General features: G+C 33.9%; 2 protein-coding genes across 2 annotated transcripts; one reads left to right on the forward strand and one right to left on the reverse strand.

The window, feature by feature from the left end:
* Positions 1–8: 8 nt before the first annotated feature.
* On the reverse strand, positions 9–7,149 carry LOC111055453. Its single transcript, XM_022342663.2, has 3 exons — positions 7,012–7,149; positions 4,135–4,276; positions 9–2,052 (listed from the first exon to the last, which is right to left on the reverse strand). Exons 2-3 carry the CDS (start codon positions 4,170–4,172, stop codon positions 120–122), a joined length of 1,971 nt encoding a protein of 656 aa, XP_022198355.2. The 5' UTR covers positions 4,173–4,276; positions 7,012–7,149; the 3' UTR covers positions 9–119.
* Positions 7,150–7,217: 68 nt separating this feature from the next.
* On the forward strand, positions 7,218–17,647 carry LOC111055450. Its single transcript, XM_022342659.2, has 7 exons — positions 7,218–7,519; positions 9,992–10,059; positions 11,602–11,828; positions 13,842–14,005; positions 14,244–14,302; positions 15,803–16,014; positions 17,345–17,647. Exons 1-7 carry the CDS (start codon positions 7,504–7,506, stop codon positions 17,586–17,588), a joined length of 990 nt encoding a protein of 329 aa, XP_022198351.2. The 5' UTR covers positions 7,218–7,503; the 3' UTR covers positions 17,589–17,647.
* The last annotated feature ends 784 nt before the right edge of the window (positions 17,648–18,431 follow it).

Below are 18,431 nucleotides of genomic sequence, written 5' to 3' on the forward strand. Positions count from 1 at the left end.
CAACTAAATCAATAATATTTCAATTTTACTCATAGTTTTCTGAAAGTTGAGTAACGTAGAAAGATAGTCCACTTATTGACCTTAATGAACATACTAGTTACCTTCAATGGTTCCAGTTATTATACTTGATTAAGATGATGTTCAGTGGTTGTCATTGTACTGTATTTGTTATAACTTGCTATTGTTGATTCACTTTGTTGGCCCAATAAAATATCCATCAGTATGTTTGTCTCCTCTTCTAAAGAACTTGGTGAGGATTGCAGTTGATTAATTGATGAAATGCTGGTAGGGAATTTCAATGTCACGGATGAGATTTCTGGCACAGTGACTTTTGATCCAACTGATACAAATTGAGAGAAAATATCATTTGCCTCCGAGTGTCCCAATCCTTTCTTCAAGTTTTGGTTCATGCCTTCTGGTCTACTTGATTTTATCTCAAGCTCTGTATTCTGAATAGGCATGCTACTAATTTTCTCGTTTTGAGTACTAGAATCAATTTGTAAAAATTTAAATTTACCGCTGGTCTTCGTTTTATCTTCTAAAGCGTTGTATTGATCATTTGCCTTCATCGAATTATTTTTTGGCTCAGTAAACTCCAGAGTTGGCACGAATACATTCACAAAATGATTTTTGGATGACACGTTCTTGGTTCGGTCAGTATTTTCCTCGATGATTTCCAATCTTGCTGGCTTGAGACTCAAGTGTAAATCCTGCCCTCCAGGTGGTGACTTGTTTATTATGACTGCTTCCTTGTTGGTTCCAGTGACATAAAAGAAGTCTACTGGAGTTTCAGTCGTTAGATCAATGTTATTTTGATTTGATACATTCGTTATATTCTCACTGTTCCATTTCGATGACTGAGTATTTGGAAATGTATTTTGCTCAGTGAAGCCCCCTATCATTTTAAGGATTGTAGGTTCAATACTAGACTGTGAACCTAACTTCACACCAGCATGTCCATTGAGGTCTGTTCCACTAATCTGCTGACGATGGAGAGAAATCGAACTGGTGGAGGCTTGCTGTTCCATAGTCGTTTTTACGCCATTAGTATTCATTCCTACAGAATGAACGGTAGTGGATGACATTCGCTCGCTGTGGTTCTCAATTGCTTCAGGCAATGTTGCTCTGAAATAATTGAATTGCTCCTCTCCTGCTTTGTTTTTATTATTGATGACAACTTCATTGTTATGGTTATTTAGAGGAATAAAATGTTTGGGGTATTTAGAATTAGAATCAATAATCAAATTACGTTCTATTGTTTTGATTATATCACCGCTGCTATTTTTTAAAGGAGAAGGAGGAGTACTGCTTAACGTCTCAGAATGATCTAATAGATAAGAATAAGTCGATGAGTAAGTTAATTTCCCGAAGGCACTAGGTATTGTTTTTTGTTCATTAGTAGTTGAGACTGGTCCTTGTGAAGTTTTCTCATTGGAAGTAATTTTCTCTGACTGCAAGTCATTGGAAAAAGCTTTTATTATTATATGCGATGTATTTAGCATAGGTACTGATAATTGGTTTAAAATTTTATTACTTTCATCTAGAATTAATATTGTGATGTTCTTGTACGTTGAGTTCTGATCAGACGCAGCCTTTACATTTTTATTGGTTGAGCTTTTCGTTTGATATTTTATTGTAGATTTCGAGTTGAATATGTTGTAGTCGGTTATATTCAACCTCTTTTGGGTTCCATAACTATTATATTTAGTATGAGGTTCGTCAGGACCAATTGAAACCGCACTTTTCTGATTATTTCTGTTGAAACCTATTAACCTCGATTGTAACTCCAACCTTGTGGGTAAAGCGCTGGATATATATGATTCTGTATTAACACCTGTAGAGTATTGTTTTCCAAACCCACCATTGAAATTTCCATCATGCAAATTATAGTAATTCTGCGCATTATCATTGTGATGCAAATCATTGTAACGTGATGAGAAGAAATTATGCTGCTGGGGTCTTTCATCCTTGGACTCAAACTTTAGTAACTTTTGCTCACTGCTTTCCCAACGATTTTGATCATCTCCAAATTGAGCATTTATATATTTACTGCTGAAAACAAACATTCAATCTATCATCACATAGGATTATAGGTTCTCATAATTTTGTAATATCAACTTTTTGATGTGCATTTTCAGTATCAAATGTTCAATAGAGATAATTTAAAACTTTAATTGCCTCTTAACCTGTAATAAAAGATCAAAAATCACTAGGATAGAAAGTGTTTCTAAGGCGGACAATAATTATTGTTGAATAAGGGATACTTTGCACACTGATCAAATATATTTATTATATAATATCAAAAAATATTTCTTGGAATAATGATAAGATTCCCAAGGATTGTCATTTCTACTAGTAAAGTTTTTTCAATAGTTCTGTGAATAAGTGGAACCTGTGGACCATTTCATAATTTTATAGCCTAGACATGGAGAATTAAAATAATTCCTAAAAGTTTGTAGAGTGAATATTGATATTGTGGAACTTTTTCATGATTGAAGAGACTTGAGATACCGTATTGTGAATAATCAACTTTATTTCAATACAAATTTTTATATATTGAATATTTAGACATGGATATATCAAGGGGAAGATACAATAACTGCAGAAATGATAAAGGCCGGTGGTCCACACCTTCTCAAAGCTTTACATAGTTTAATTGTTCAAATTTGGAGAGAAGAAGAAATGCCTGAAGATTGGCGGATGGCGGTAATCTGCCCTATCCATAAGAAAGGAAGCAAGACTGACTGCTCAAACTATAGAGGTATCTCCTTATTGAATATTGCTTATAAAGTCCTAACCAAGATAATAGGTAGAAGGTTGATGCCTTATGGGGAAGAAATTTTAGGGGACTACCAAGCTGGATTTAGACCAAACCGATCATGCACAGACCATATATTCACTATCCGTACAATCTTGGAAAAATGCTATGAGTATAATATTGATTTGCACCAATTATACATAGATTATAAGCAAGCATTTGATAGTGTGAAAAGGAATAGTCTGTTAGCAAGTATGATTGAATTCGGTATACCTGGCAAACTTACAAGATTAGTGAGAATGACTTTGAAAGGTACAAAGTACCGAGTGAAGATCCAGGGAAGCCTGTCCAACAGTTTCTTGGCAAGTAATGGACTTAGACAAGGAGATGTATTATCGGCCATGCTATTCAATATTAGTTTGGAAAAGGTTATACGGAGTTTGACAGTTAACCCAAATGGAACCATCATGGATAGGACTCTACAATACATGGCATACGCAGATGATGTGGTCCTACTAGCAAGAAATAAAAGAGCCCTACTGGAAGGATTTGACCAACTTAAGACTGGATCTGAGCAAACAGGTCTCAAAATTAATAATAATAAGACAAAATATATGCACAATAGTAGAAAAAATACCCAAGGGAATGAAAGACGTTTTGTGTTTGGAGACAGTAGTTTTGAGAAGGTTGAGGAATTCAAATATCTGGGAGCTGTAATAACACAAAAAAACGAAGTCCAAATAGATATCAAAGCTAAAGTATCAGCTGGGAATAGATGTTATTATGCTTTAAAAACTTTTATCAATTCCCGACTTATCTCAAGAAGGCTAAAAGTGCAAGTTTACAACACTGTCATAAGACCAGCCGTACTATATGGTGCAGAAACCTGGGTACTTACTCAGAGGGACGAGACCATACTCAATGTCTGGGAAAGAAAGATCCTCCGAAAAATCTACGGACCCACCTATAGTGATGGAGAGTGGAGGATCCGCACTAACCAAGAGTTGCGAGAGCTCTACAACAACCCAGACATTGTAGTTGAAATAAAAATGAGACGTCTAGGTTGGTTAGGACATGTGGAGCGCATGGATGACTCAAGGAGCGCAAAGAAAGTCCACAGAATGAATCCTGGAGGAAGAAGACTGAGGGGAAGACCAAGAATGCGTTGGATTGACGACGTGGAGAATGACTTGAGGCAGATGGGTATCAGAGGATGGAGAAGGAAAGCTCAAAATCGGGACGAATGGAGAGGCATACTGCGGGAGGCCAAGACCCTCAATGGGTTGTAGAGCCGAGGAGTAAGTAAGTATATATCAAGTCTCTTCAATTAATGCCAAAAAATATAATTGGTTCATAATCAACCGTTCAATAAATACCTGGAGACAATAAATATGAAAATGAAAAGCGTTTTCATCCTTCATAGGGTGCTTCAATACTTGCAATCAGCTAGGAAAATCATGATAATTTGATAGCTCTTGTACTCTCATTAAGTAATTAATATATTTCCAATAATCGTATCTGAAACACAATATATATACATCTTGAATTATATCCTAATGTTCACAAACTTAAGTAAAACCCTGAACATTTCTACCCAAAAAAATATTTTTTCACTTGAAAAAACCGACGCCCGTGACATTTTAAATCTACGACACCCGTAGGCAATCTATATTAAATCCTGCACTTTTCTCTCAGAGAACTACGAATGTAATTTATATAAAATGTCCATCTATAATTCTACAAAGCTCATGATATCGAAATATTTTCTAAATTTATATAAATCTGATACAAAATACCAAATGAGAAAATTTACTGCTGTTTCAACTATCATTTTTTTTACTTATAAGCTAGATAGATTCTTTTACAAAAAAGTATTTCTATTCTAAACATTAACTATTTTATAAATATAAAGAAGTAGCTATTTATTCTAGTATGGGAAATCTCTACTAGACTATAATAGAAAGAGATTTCCCATACTAGAAAAAATACTTCTTTATATTTATAAAATAGTAAATAGTCCAGTCAAAGAAAGGTTATAGAGTGCAATGTTTGGAAGACAATAATTTTTGACCTCGCAGTTCTATTTAGGGTAGTAAGGAGGTAAACATATTAAAAGTCTCCACCCCTACCCCCTGTGCTAAGGGGATGAGGGTGGTTTAAAAGTTGCGTTTTTCAGCGTTTTGCTCCCACACTCATATCTTGAGAACAATGCGTTCAACTGACAAAACTAACCATTCAAAAATGAAGCTTGATAAATTCTCTACACTTTTTGTTCAGTGGAACTTCGTGATATTCCCGAGATATTCGCTCTTGAAGGTATGTAGTTGTTGAAATGACAGGTTCTTATCCAATGTTTTGCTTTTTCAGGGCTTATAGCTATCCAACAATGCATCGTAAGAACTGATGCTTATCGTAAGTTTGTAGAGCATTGAATCCTCTTTGAAATGATGTATTATTCCACTAGTCCAAGTTTTCCTTTCATTGTTATAGCAGCTTTAATGTAGGGAGGTGAAATGTTCATTGCTGCAACAATATTGATCGTTTGACAATGATATTTGAAGGGGGTGTTTGTGAAACAATTTTTGACTTTGCAGCTTAATTTGGACTAGTTAGTAGGTGAACATACCAAAATTGCGCAACTTTATCCTCTCTGTTGAAGGCGTGGAACCGCTGAGTTGACACTTGTTGCAGCAATGAGAATTTCACCCCCTACATTGAAGCTGCTTTAACAATGAGAGGAAAACTTGGAATAGTGAAATAATACATAATTTTAAAAAGAATTCAATGCTCTACACATCTACAATAAGCATCATTCCTTACGATGCATTATTGGAGAGTTATGAGTCCTGAAAAAGCAAAACATTGGATAAAAACCTGTCATTTCAACTACACACCTTCTAGAGCGAATATATCGGGAACTGTTGGGAATATCACAAAATTTTTCAAAACAAAAAGTGTAGAGAATTTATCAAGCTTAATTTTCAAATGGTTAGTTTTGTCAGTTGAACACATTGTTCTCAAGATATGAGCGTGGGAGCAAAACTCTGAAAAATGCAACATTTAAACCACCCTCATCCCCTTTTAGCACATGAGTTAGGAATGAGGACGTTTGATATGTTCTTCTCCTAATTAGTCTTAACAAAATGCAAAGTCAAAAATTGTGTTTGAAACATTCTCTCCAAATTCCTTTGTCAATTGGTCTATTGTTGCAAAAATGGAGATTTCACAATCAATGCTAAAGCTGCTGCAAAAAGTGTAGGGAAATTCATAAAAGTGTGAAATTATACATAAAATTGAAGAGTATTCAATGCTCTATAAGTTCATAATCAGCTTGGATTTTTCCAATCAATTTTTCAAACGTTATAAGAGCAAAAATTGAAAAAACAATTGGAGGAAAACATGCCTGGACTAAAATGTTTAGAATAGAAATACTTTTTTGTAAAAATATTCTATTGTAGCTTATGAGAATTAATAAAAAAATTAATTGAAACAGCAGTAAATTTCCTCATTAGGTTTTGTATCAAATTTATCTAAATTTAAAAAATAGTTCAATATCATGAGCTTTGTAAAATTATAGATTTACATTCAATAGAAAAATACATTAGTAGTTCTTTGAGAGAAAATTATAGGATTTATTTAATATAGATTGCCTAAGGGTGTCGTAGATTTATAATGTCATGGTCGTCGGTTTTTTAAGTGAAAATATTGTTTTGGGTAGAAATGGTCTAATACTCTTCTTTCTATTATAGTCTAATAATATAGCGCTTGTTCTGATAGAGGCATCAAAAAGAAAAGCAAAGTTAATAAAATGATTTTAGTTTGGAAATTCAATTAGACTAGTCAATATTATCCTGCTGGGTTTTCAAGGTCTGTAGCTCTCAAGTTCGCTTTGATAAAATTGTTTTTGTGAAGTCTTTTTACTGTAAAAAGGCTGAAATATGGTATTTTGCGCAACCACTATTACTATCAGGATTCATTACCAGTAGGACTAACTTTATGTAAAATATTGATACAGTAGGTATCACATTTTTAGCAATTAAGAGTCAAGTTGAATAAGCTACAATAATTTTATTTAAGTTTAAACATTGAAAAATTTTGCTTAGTATAACCATAAATTTTAAAACAATAACAGAACCTAAAAACGTTATTTTTAACATGAGACTTTTTATCACTATAGATATTCTACTATACTTGTAAATCATAAATCTATGCTTTATAGTAAATCTACTTAGAAAAAAATGGGTATTACTTACTTCTACAACTTGATACTAGATCAGACATTTTCTATGTATAAACTTAATAAATTTCAACATTTTCTATCCATAACAACCCGGGCTTGATGGCTCTAGAAGTGCTCTATCATAGTGCTTAGTGGCGCTATCATTACTTTCGTCACATATATATCACATTTCATCCGCTGTTTGTATTTAAGCCACTGATTGAATATTATTATTGCAGGTGATCAAGATCTTGCATCAAATATTTTTCTATCAATATTAATTTATGTATGCGCGCGCTTTCTGTTCGAAATCATGTGATTAAGTTCAGCTGATTATATAGAAGATGATATATTTTTAATATACCGTATTCATTGCAAATTTCATTCCCTTGGAAACAGATCAATTTTCAACCATGTCAAATTTTGGTTTTTGAAATAGTGAAATTTCCTGTTTAATTGTAGAAATTTGCTAGCTGGGTTTTCCCACATCATCAAATTTATTACTGGGTTTTTCTAAATCATCAAAATGTCAGGAGCAGGTGGTAAGTATTAGAATATTAATTAAATAACATTACACACCAGTGTACCTATTTGACAAGATTTTGAAATATTAGTTGGCAGTTAAGTTTAAATTTTTATAGTCCAGTTAATAAAAGTTAGACTTAAAAAGGGAGCATGCTTGCAACTTATATTGTAATTATTCTGATTTCTTAATAATATTATATTTTTTGGATACATAAGAAAAGTCCAGAACCAATTTTTTTCATACAAAGTTCCCTTGTGGTAGATGCTGAGTGACCCAAAAACCTTGTGTTTTTGGTTCATTCTCCAGTTTTTAACCATTTCCGCCAAATCTTGTAATCGGACAGAAAAATTTGCTCCTGCCTTCTTTTTAAATTATGAAATTTGTAATAAAATGAGATCATGTGGAACACTCTATTTTCAATGAGCACTGAGTTACAATTTTTCAAAAATAATTAAAATTTTAAGAAAAAATCAATTTTGATGAATTTTAGTTTTTGATCAACAACATCTCTCAATTTTCATCATTTAAATGTGATTCAAAATCCCTTTGGGCGCAATTTTCTGCTCTTCACTCTGAGACCAAAAAAAGCGCGCTATCTCATCTAGGTTTCTAGATAAACCTGACGACAATGCTTCATGTATTTTGAAAAACACCAAAGTTTCAGCATCAACCATCATAAACAACTCTATTGTCACATTGAAATTTCGCACAATGATGTAAGTTCAATATAGCATCATGTTCTATGAGAATAACCCGTTAAAAGCACTCAATTTAGTGGAGAGTTGCGCCATAGAGAAACAATAGCGTAAGTAGATATCCCATGGTATAGGCCGTTTATGTCGCAATTTTCACTGTTATCTCAAGCCAATTACTGTCCATTATTGTAGATTTTTACTGTTTTGGCCGGGTGAGAGTGTATGAACGGCACAATATGAGAGACTGCCTGCGTCACATAGCTTTATGGGAAAGAACTATCGGCTTGAGATAACAGAAAAAGTTATAATACCCTATATACCCGACATAAATACCCTATACCATGGGATATCTACTTAATGCTATTGTTTCTCTATGGTTGCGCATAAGGACACCTCCAGGATCAAAAGTGTTGAAATAGTAAATTGCATAAAAGGACATCAAGTATGACAAATAATGTCTCAATAATGGGCATTGATCACTAACTCAAAACTTTCTGATTACAAAAGAGCTGCACTATTACTAATTAGGCCTCAATTAAGACCTCCAGTAATTCAGTATATTCAGTCCATGACCGGCAGTTGCCAGACAGACTTCGTCAAAATAATATAGAACGATTAATACACAAATAACTAGAGATGACTGCAGATAGGTTGTTTCGTGTGGCTCTGTAGATGGACTGCCATACTAAATCATGAACAATCTGAAACTGGTCTACAAGTCCACTGGTCTCATCATCTCTCAGTGAGTACAGAGGGTGGTTGATGAGTTTTTCCTACCAGCCTACAAAACTTCCCATACTCCAGCTCACGAACACAAATCGGCAGTATGTTAAAAATTTTAGCATCCGTAAGGGGTAGCATTCATGTGCTTTCGATAGTCTGGAGTAGGGCAGGTTAATGTTGCCCCGTCTCCTGGTATTGTGGTGGTGCAGCTGGCCCCTCTCCTGGTAGGCATGAACTTCACTCCTTAGGAGCCGTAGGGAGCTATACATGTACTGACTGTACACTGTCAGTATTTTCAGGCGTTTGAAGATTGGCCGGCAGTGCTCCAGGTAATGCGATGACGTGATGACACGAAGAACTTTCTTCTGTAGAAGAAGAATCCTTTCACAGCTACCCGCATGGTCCCATAGTACTATTCCGTAGCTTATATGACTATGGAACAGCCCATGGTAGGCTGTAATTTTTCATTAATTTGATTTTAATCAAGTTATTGATTTAATTGAGTTAGGCCTCGTTGAGGCCTAATTACTAATAGTGCAGCTATTTTGTAATCAGACAGTTTTGAGTTAGTGATCGCTGCCCATTATTAAGACATTATTTTTGTCATTCTTAAAGTCCTTTCATGCAATTTACTATTTTAGCGCTAAAGAAGCTTGTTGTTGCGGTTCAAAATAATGCATTATAAGTCAAATTCGGTCGAAAAATAGAAAATACATCCTTGAGTTCAACCAGTATTTCAATACACAAAAATTGCCTATTTCTATATTTAAAGTATCTTGATAACCCGTAATCATTATGAAAAATATTGAGTTATTTGATCTTGAATTGTAAAATAAAATCTTCTCTTTTGTTTGCTGTAAACGTTTTTTTGAAGTAGCCTACAAAAGCTAAAATAAAATACTTTAAATACGGTATTATTGTTTTTTAAGAAACGGAGACCGTTTTTAAAAGGTCTGTTTAATAAATAGGTAATCATATTGAAAAAATGATCTCATACAGAAAATTCTATGAAAACATGAAAGCAGCGAAAAGCAAATAAAGAAGATGTTTCATATTTATTTATTTTACAGAAAAAGCAGAGAAATCAGAGAAAGCAGAGGAAGCAGAACCCGAGATTCCGGAAGAGGCCTTTCACATGGTGAGATGAATAAAATAATATTGAATTTATGTTTAAACAAACATTTGAAAGCAGGCAACATTACCAAATTTATAATTTTTTTTATTGAACTATATTCAAACTAATAGTGTTATAACCTGGTTATTTTTTTATTTCCTCTCTTTAGCACGCAGTTTATTTTATAGTCCATACAAAATTAGTTTTGACTTAGAGAAATATGCGGAGCCGAGAAATGGAGGGAGCCAATTATAGAGTGATCAATATAGTCATAGGTAGAAGCGCTGTTGCCAATTTGTCGATTAGACTCAGTCGACTCAGTGCTTTCAAAGAGGAAACTTCGTATGTGATGTATCATGAGCACTTGAACACTCACTAGAAATTAGAGAATGCAGGCCGATGCAGAACGGAAACATTGCCGCCGCTTTATCCCTACCTTTCTCAGCTGAACATGTCCCTCAAAGTCAAAAGTAATTTTGTATGGACTATAATGTTTTTCTGTATTCATATATTTTTGAACACTATAAACTATTTACAAATCTATCTCTCATAATATGTGATAAGCATGCTGGAAATTATTGTTATGAAGACCAAAATATAAATACGATTATTCGTACCGGTATTTATGATAAATACGTATTATAATAAATAATCGTATTTATATTTATAAATACGATTATTCGTATTCGTATATGGTAAAGAAATAATTCATTGATACTGTAACAAAAATTAAATAATAATAATTAAAACAATAATTAAATTGTTGAGGTTTTAGAAGTTTTACAGAAAATTATATAAAATAATTGAACACAATGCTAAAGATAAGGATTTCTTTAGATCCCGTTATTTGTAAATTTGTGCTGCTTATTGTTACCAGTTGAAAAAATGTTCGGGTAAAACGACTATGTCGTGATGTAGATCCATCTTCTTTCAACTTAGTTATTGAATTGAGACTCTGATTGAATTGAATTGATTGTGAATAAAATGTAAATGACATATAAGGATGTGATACAACGAGAGAGCATATTTTTCTTGTCATTAACACAAACAATCTTCTATAGCTAAATTGTTCTGGTTATCATAATCATGTTTTTGTTCAAGTAGAAAAGAAAAATTAAGATTGTAAGCGGAGTGACTTCTTATTTCAAAATCTAAACAAACTGTTCAGTTTAGTTCCTATTGATAATCTTAATTCTATTACACTGTTTAGATTAGAATGGCAAAAGCTGAAAAATTAATTTGGTTAATTTAAATTAATTTCTGAAGAATGAATAATATCTATCTAGTGATATAAAAAATTTACTATCGTGGTTCTTGTGTCAAAATGTTTCTCCAAATAGGTTTTTAGACGCAGCAAATTAGAAGTTTCCAGTGATTTCTTGATACCGTATTCTTTTCTCTGATAAGTAAATTGAAAAAAATATTATGGAAATTTACTCATATGGTCCGATTGCTACCCATGCTTGATTCAGCATTCAGCTAATTGATCATAAGCTACCATTTGCAAAGAAAAATAATTATAAAAATGTATTCATATACTCCGATTGCTTTCCATGCATGATTCAGCGAGGATCTTTAATCCACGAACCAACAGGCGAGCCTTGCGAACTGAACATATATGACTACGAGCATCTGAATGCCCTGAACACTGAGTTCATCTACTACAGCACGACGCTGAAGGCGATTGCTCCAACCATGTCCAGTGTGTCAATGCGTGCCAGACTCGTGCCTTGGATCAAGAAACTGTTTGGACCTGAGTATCAGGCTTGCTTTTTCCAGGATAAAAGAAACAAGTAAGTTGGGAAATAAAATAGGCTACTTCTGTTTTATAAAAACAACCTACCTGTACAAATTTGTTTTTCTACTTGCAAAACTATCATTAAACATCCTCTGTCGGCATTTTTTGCTGTGGCGGATCCACCGGACTGGTTTGGATGGCGGATTTTTTTTGTGTTGAGATTAATGCCCACATAAACTCCGGGTAGAATGGTAATAAAAGTACAGTAATGAATGGACCTACAATTTCAGGTTGATTCCGAGCCATGAGAAGCGGCCCTTTCAATACATTTTTGTATTTCCATTTACTTCATAATTTTATTTATCCATTGGTGCAAACATCAGTGAATCTATAATATGGTAAGATTGAGAAGTTGAAGATATAGCCTATATCAGGAGCCAACTCCGCTAAGCATATAAATATACGGTAATTCAATTTAATGATAGTATGAAAAATCATCAATTTCGCATTGACAGTTATGAGTAGGCCTACTCAAGTTAATACAGTTATGTGGGATAATTTTATGACATCGAGTTCTATCAGAATCACCCGTTAGTTAGATCTACTTAATTTCAGGATTTCCTTGTAGAGAGGCGCTTAAATCCTACACACTTAGGGATCTAAATTTCAAACACTAATAACTTTTGACACAATGAACAGATCTTTTCGTACTACAGCTCGTTCTCCTCATCAGCTTATCAAGGCGGTTTGAAATACTAAATTATAAGTAAAAATAAGTGCCTCCCCACAAGGAAATCCTAAAATTTATTACATCTAACAGGTGATTCTGATAGAACATACCGGTAACCCTTCTATAACTATATTATCCAAAATATTGATTTGATTGATTATTGGGAAGGACTTGAAAAGTTATCACAATAAAAAATGTGTATTTCGGCTATAGGACACGGTTTTCTATTTTTGCTAGTTTTCCCCCTCCCCCAATACTAATTTTTTAAATTTCGGTGGAATCTTGTTCAAAATTAATGTTGTACTTCCACATGATATGTGATTTCCCATCATTACTTCATAATCTCAAGTTTTTTAAGTTGTATAGAGTGAAAGTAGTGATTTTCGAGAATTTTCGAAAAACCTTGAAAAATACCCCTTTTTAAAATAATATAGCTCCAAAACCAGAAATCGTAGAATCCTTCGTGACCACTTTATTTAATGAATTTATCGAAAATTTTATTGTCTTTAATTATTTTGTCCGTAATGCTTTTTCTCGAAAAACTCAAGGTTTTTTAACATAATTGAAAAAAGTCCCAAAACTTGGGGGTTTTTAGGGGTGAAGCCGCCCCTTTTGCATGTCAGCATTTCAGATTTGATTTCAGCGTCCCAAAATACGTATCAATCCGACGAGAAAAATTCTTTCGGGGCTGTTTCCTGAAAAATTACCATTTGACTGTACTAAATCATTAATAAAATGAAAAATTTGATTATGTTTTCATTTTCAACAGTAATGAACGGTTTACGCACACTTTTCCAGGTTGTGTATTGAAAATTATAAGAAAATAACAGGTTGAGCCCCATTACACAGTAATAGATCGGATAACATTACATTACCATAGATCGGATAATAAACAGTTGATAGATTCTATAAATCATCATAGATGATTTCATTATTCATTATAAATATTTCATTATTTATAAACAATCATAAATATCTATATGATCTATATATCTATCTACAATAACTGTGTAATGAGGTCCTTTCATTGATTTATAATATAAATCTTATTTTTTCTACCATATAGCCTACCTAGGTACAAAACTTTGTAGGTACTTTTTATTCATAGGCTTTTTAAAAATTCAACACTTTGAAAACAATCGAAATATATAATTTTCTTAGACAGGACAACTGCTAGTGAAACTTATTTTGGCTATTTTTAATTCAATATTTTTTCGATTAAAATTGTGAAACTATTCTTGAACTATGAATTATTATCTCATTATTATATTGAATTATTAAGTACCTATTTAATCATTCATCCAAATTTTCAAACAATCATTCAATTCCTTCTTCTAGGTATCTGCTATACATGACTCTTAGGATTCTGACAGATGATATATCTGGAGTCTTTGATAACGATCCACCATGTGGTGCTTTGGCGCCCATTGAAGAATTGGTTGGCGACAAAAAGGGGCCAGCAAAATGGGAGAATGATTCAACATGGGAGCGACTGCTTGAAGGTAATTATTTTGCATATATATTTAATAAAACAAATAATAGGCTAATGATTTCATCTGACTCTAGAATATGTTTCCATTCATGACATGAGTTAAGAAACGAGTTTTGTAGGAATTGTGTGAACGTTTTTAATCCATCCAGCCTAGTCTCGTCTCGTCTAGTAAAATTGTAACTATTGTTTTGTTTTTGGAATAATGAAACAATAATAATGAAACAATTATTTTTATTCATGTTTTACAGGTCTACCAGCAGAGCGGGCAGTGATGGGTTGCAGTATTCATGATGAGGATTGCAACAGTGTAAGTTTTTTCATTAGAAAACATACCGTAATTATTATCTTTGAACCTTCAACTATTCAAAACTATTTCAAATTATTATTTTTATATTTTGCCATTGATGTTTATGAACATGTATTGTATCTCTACTTTTCCAGCCTTCAATATTCCATTTGTTTTCCGATCTGAATTCTGAATTAACTTATAAAATATTGAATTAACTAATAAAATATTATTTCGAACAATGCAATAATATTTTGAATAAAATTACTGGCTAGTGGTGGGTTTATTTGGCTATAAAAATAACCTAAGGAATAATTTTTATAATTTGTTGGTTTAGTAATTCCATCTATTCAGTTTGCTGTTTGGGAATTGTATTTTTTCAAGTAGCCTATATGTCATCTTGCCCATTCCAAAGAATAAATATATTTCTCAAGAATGTTTCAAGAACATTTAAACATTCAAAGTTTCAAAAGCTCTATTCATGTTTTTTGATGACTAAAATTGAATGGATACCGTTATCCTGTTGAGTATAAGTTCTAGTGGGAAAAATTAAGCTGATTCCAAGTGAAAATATGAGTTTTCAATAATAAGTATCACTAACACTTGACCTATCTAAGAAAATTATATATTTCGGCGATTGTTTTTTTTTCAATCTGTGTTTGAACTGATTGTCGATCATAAATAGTATTAGGACACAGGGCTGGGACACTAAGTGCCGGTTGCACAAAAGCCGTTTATATTTTATCCGTGATTAATTCAATAACAACCAATCAGAGAAGCCGTCTTTTCAAAAACGCCTTCTCTGATTGGTTCTCATAAAGTTTATCACGGTTAAAATATAACTGGCTCTTGTGCAACCGGGGCCTAAGTGTACGAGTGAGCCGCGGGTATTAATTTATATTACGTCTAATATCGGGGCACCGAGCTTCGCTCCTTATTTTTATTTATTGATAAACAGAACTCAAAATTCTCTAAAATGATCGTGTTTATATTTTACAGCTGGCTATACGTCAGCTTATGAATTTCGGGGATGCGATATTTTGATTTTCCACAGAATCACTCGCTCACTTTTTACTATCCACAGACGACGAAAGTCTCAGCTGTTTCAGCCAAGGATGAATATATCCTTTTAATGTCGTTCAGCGAGTTTTCCCAAGGATGAGACCTAGTGCAATCGATTTTTATATCATAAACCTACTAAGTTCCAAATTTCGTGAAAATATTGTTAATGTCGTTTTCGAGATCCGTTGAACATAAAAAACCAGATAATCAGATATAAAAATATAAACAGACATACAGAAATTGCTCGCTTAATATATTACGTCTATTACACTAGTGACTGGGACACCAGATTTTGGCGGCCGTACACCAGTTTTTGGTCTCAATCGGTTCGTCAATTGTTTGACACACGGATACCACTGGTGTCCGAGAAAGGAGGTGTCCCAATGTAATACGAGCCATCAGTGTCGGTATTTCCAGAGAACAGGACCTTTTTGTGATGAGTAAGTTTGATTGTTGCAGATACAAGACAATGAGAACATGCTGCCTAGTGCCCTTCTCGACCTGGAGTTCAGGTACTTCCTGCACTTGGCTCGGCCCTACGCCGCCCTGCTCATGATTCCCGAGGATAAGGCCAAGGTGGCCGTCTGGATGCAGACTCTGGCCACCATCCGCTCCACCGCCTGTCTCGGCATGAAAGGCATCCGCAACGACTACATGCAGACTCTACTTGGGTAAGTTGCATTATAGTATGTCACTACATGAATTAATTAATCAATAAATTGTGATTACGACATGGAATAGAATTTAGTGAGTGGCGAAATAATTTTAAATTTATGAAAATTGAAAATGAGTTCAGGATAGAACGTAGAAATATAGAGGTGCTTACAGACTTTCACTCTGCTCCGCAACCGAACGTCACTCCAGCAGAGCGATTGATGATCGACCGGGGAGCAAGAGTGGTTCGACCGGGGAACGCGAGAAGATCTAACATCTTCCGTAACGTTCATGATGGGTGCGACTGCAGAGCGGGGGCGGAGCGACTGCGGTACGATGGAGGTACGAGGGCGGAGCGTGCTCGGTGCGGGTTGGAAGCGCGTATATGTGTACGCAGCTTTAGAGAGGACAACATTTAATTTATGGATGTAGTGTTTCATCGTAGATATTCCAGCTAAGAATAAATTCAGTTTACTATAATTTAAATTAACACCATCAAGATCCGAAAACTGCAATATCTGGGTCACATCATGAGGAACGTCTCTAGGTACTTTTTACTCTAGACAATCGTACAAGGAAAAATCGATGGAAGAAGAGGTCCTGGAAGGAGAAAAATATCTTGGCTGCATGACCTTGAGAAGTGGACCGTAAAAATATCAGCTGAACTCTCCTGCATGGCTGTGAACAAAATTAGGCTTGCCAAGCTGGTTGCCAACGTCCGTGACGGATAGGAACCACAAGAAGAAGAAATGTAAATATATGTGAAAATTTAAAATTTTCATGGAGTATATAAGAGGCAGTTTATGCCTGAGTTGAAGAAAACATAGGAAAAGCGGCCGGAATCATTCTAAACCCTGATTTCGGTGGATGAAAATATATATGTCTCACTTATTAAATTCTAGTTATTAGTTGTTCATTTAGTAGGAAAATTTATATTCTCTGATGTCATCGTTTCTGAGATCTTATCATCGAAAGAAATACATTTCATGATTGCCTGTCCTTGTCATAATTGCTGTGTTTGTCATGACAGTTAAAATTGTGTAGAAGTTGTGTACACAACTTACATTGTGTAGGAATAGGTGTGACATTGTGTAAAATAATACGAATGATTTGTGGTCATTGTAGACTAATTAGATGAATACTGATGTGTGTTGAAAATACAATTTTATATAGTGACACTCATTTCAATATTTTTTTCAACATTACTTCTAAGAAAATTTCGAATATCATGAAATTGAATTGAATCCATCGTGTCCATTAGTGCATGTGGCTATTTCACTCAAATAGTTTTATAATAATTGATAATTGAATATGAACAGCAGTGTATAAATTATCAAAATTCCCCAGATACATCCTGGATTTGAGAGCTACTGGTCCCTTCCAAGAATTTCCTCCACCTGGTTCCCTGCAGCCTCTCCAGGAAGCAGCCAAATACTATGCTCAAAGGCATCCATTCACTGATCCTTCATCTAGAGAGGCCAATGATTTCCTAATATCGCAGCCCACGCCTGAGAATGGAGCAATGTGCTATGTCGCCGTCAGTGGCGACATGGTCGAAACTAATTTGGTATCGACAAAACCAGAAGACTAATAGTTTATTCCAATATTTCATTATCATGCAGTAAAAATAAAATTTTGAATCCAGTCAGATGAAACTGTTTTATTTCTTCATGACAAGTGGCACAAACTCATATAGAGTAAATTTTTAAAATGAATGAAGTAAAATTCGGAAATTTTGCAATTCAACTTACAAAGTAAAATTACATGTACCTGTACATGTTTTTGTAATTGGAACTCCTGTTTCAAAGTTTCAACTGTTTTGTGCGTGAAATAGACTATGTTGTAAGGACTGATGTGAGGCATAGAATATTGAATAAATTGTGGTATTCAACATAGGCTTACTCCATACAAAAGTATGTACAGTATGATAAAAGATGAACTTTTCATGATAAAAAACCTGAACAATCTTACAACGTGATAAGACAGTTTTCATGTTTAATTGCAAAACCTGGAAATATTTCCACATGAATTATTCAGGTTTTTGATAATAAAAAGTTCATCTTTTATCATACTGTACAAATATTCCCAGTTTTTGCAATATAAACATGAAAACTATTCATCACGTTGTAAACTTTAAGCTATTTTTATTGTGTATTTGAGGAACTTATTGATAGTGTGCTTTCTTATACGGGGGAAATCAGTGGTGAGTCCTCAATCAATTTATGAACAATAATTTTCGAGATGAAGGTACAAAATGCTAGAGAACTCGAAATAAGTCGCAACGAATTAATTTTGAAATCTACAGAATTTAATACCAAAAACAGATGAGTATATTTCTATATTTCGGAATGAATAATAATAGTTTGGTTACGATATTTTAGAAATCAGAACGAGAGTAGCTTTTGTAGAAATTGAATCTCTTTGTGAAGTCCAA

Source organism: Nilaparvata lugens, chromosome 3 (assembly GCF_014356525.2).
Source record: "Nilaparvata lugens isolate BPH chromosome 3, ASM1435652v1, whole genome shotgun sequence".
Taxonomy (NCBI): Eukaryota; Metazoa; Arthropoda; class Insecta; order Hemiptera; family Delphacidae; genus Nilaparvata; species Nilaparvata lugens.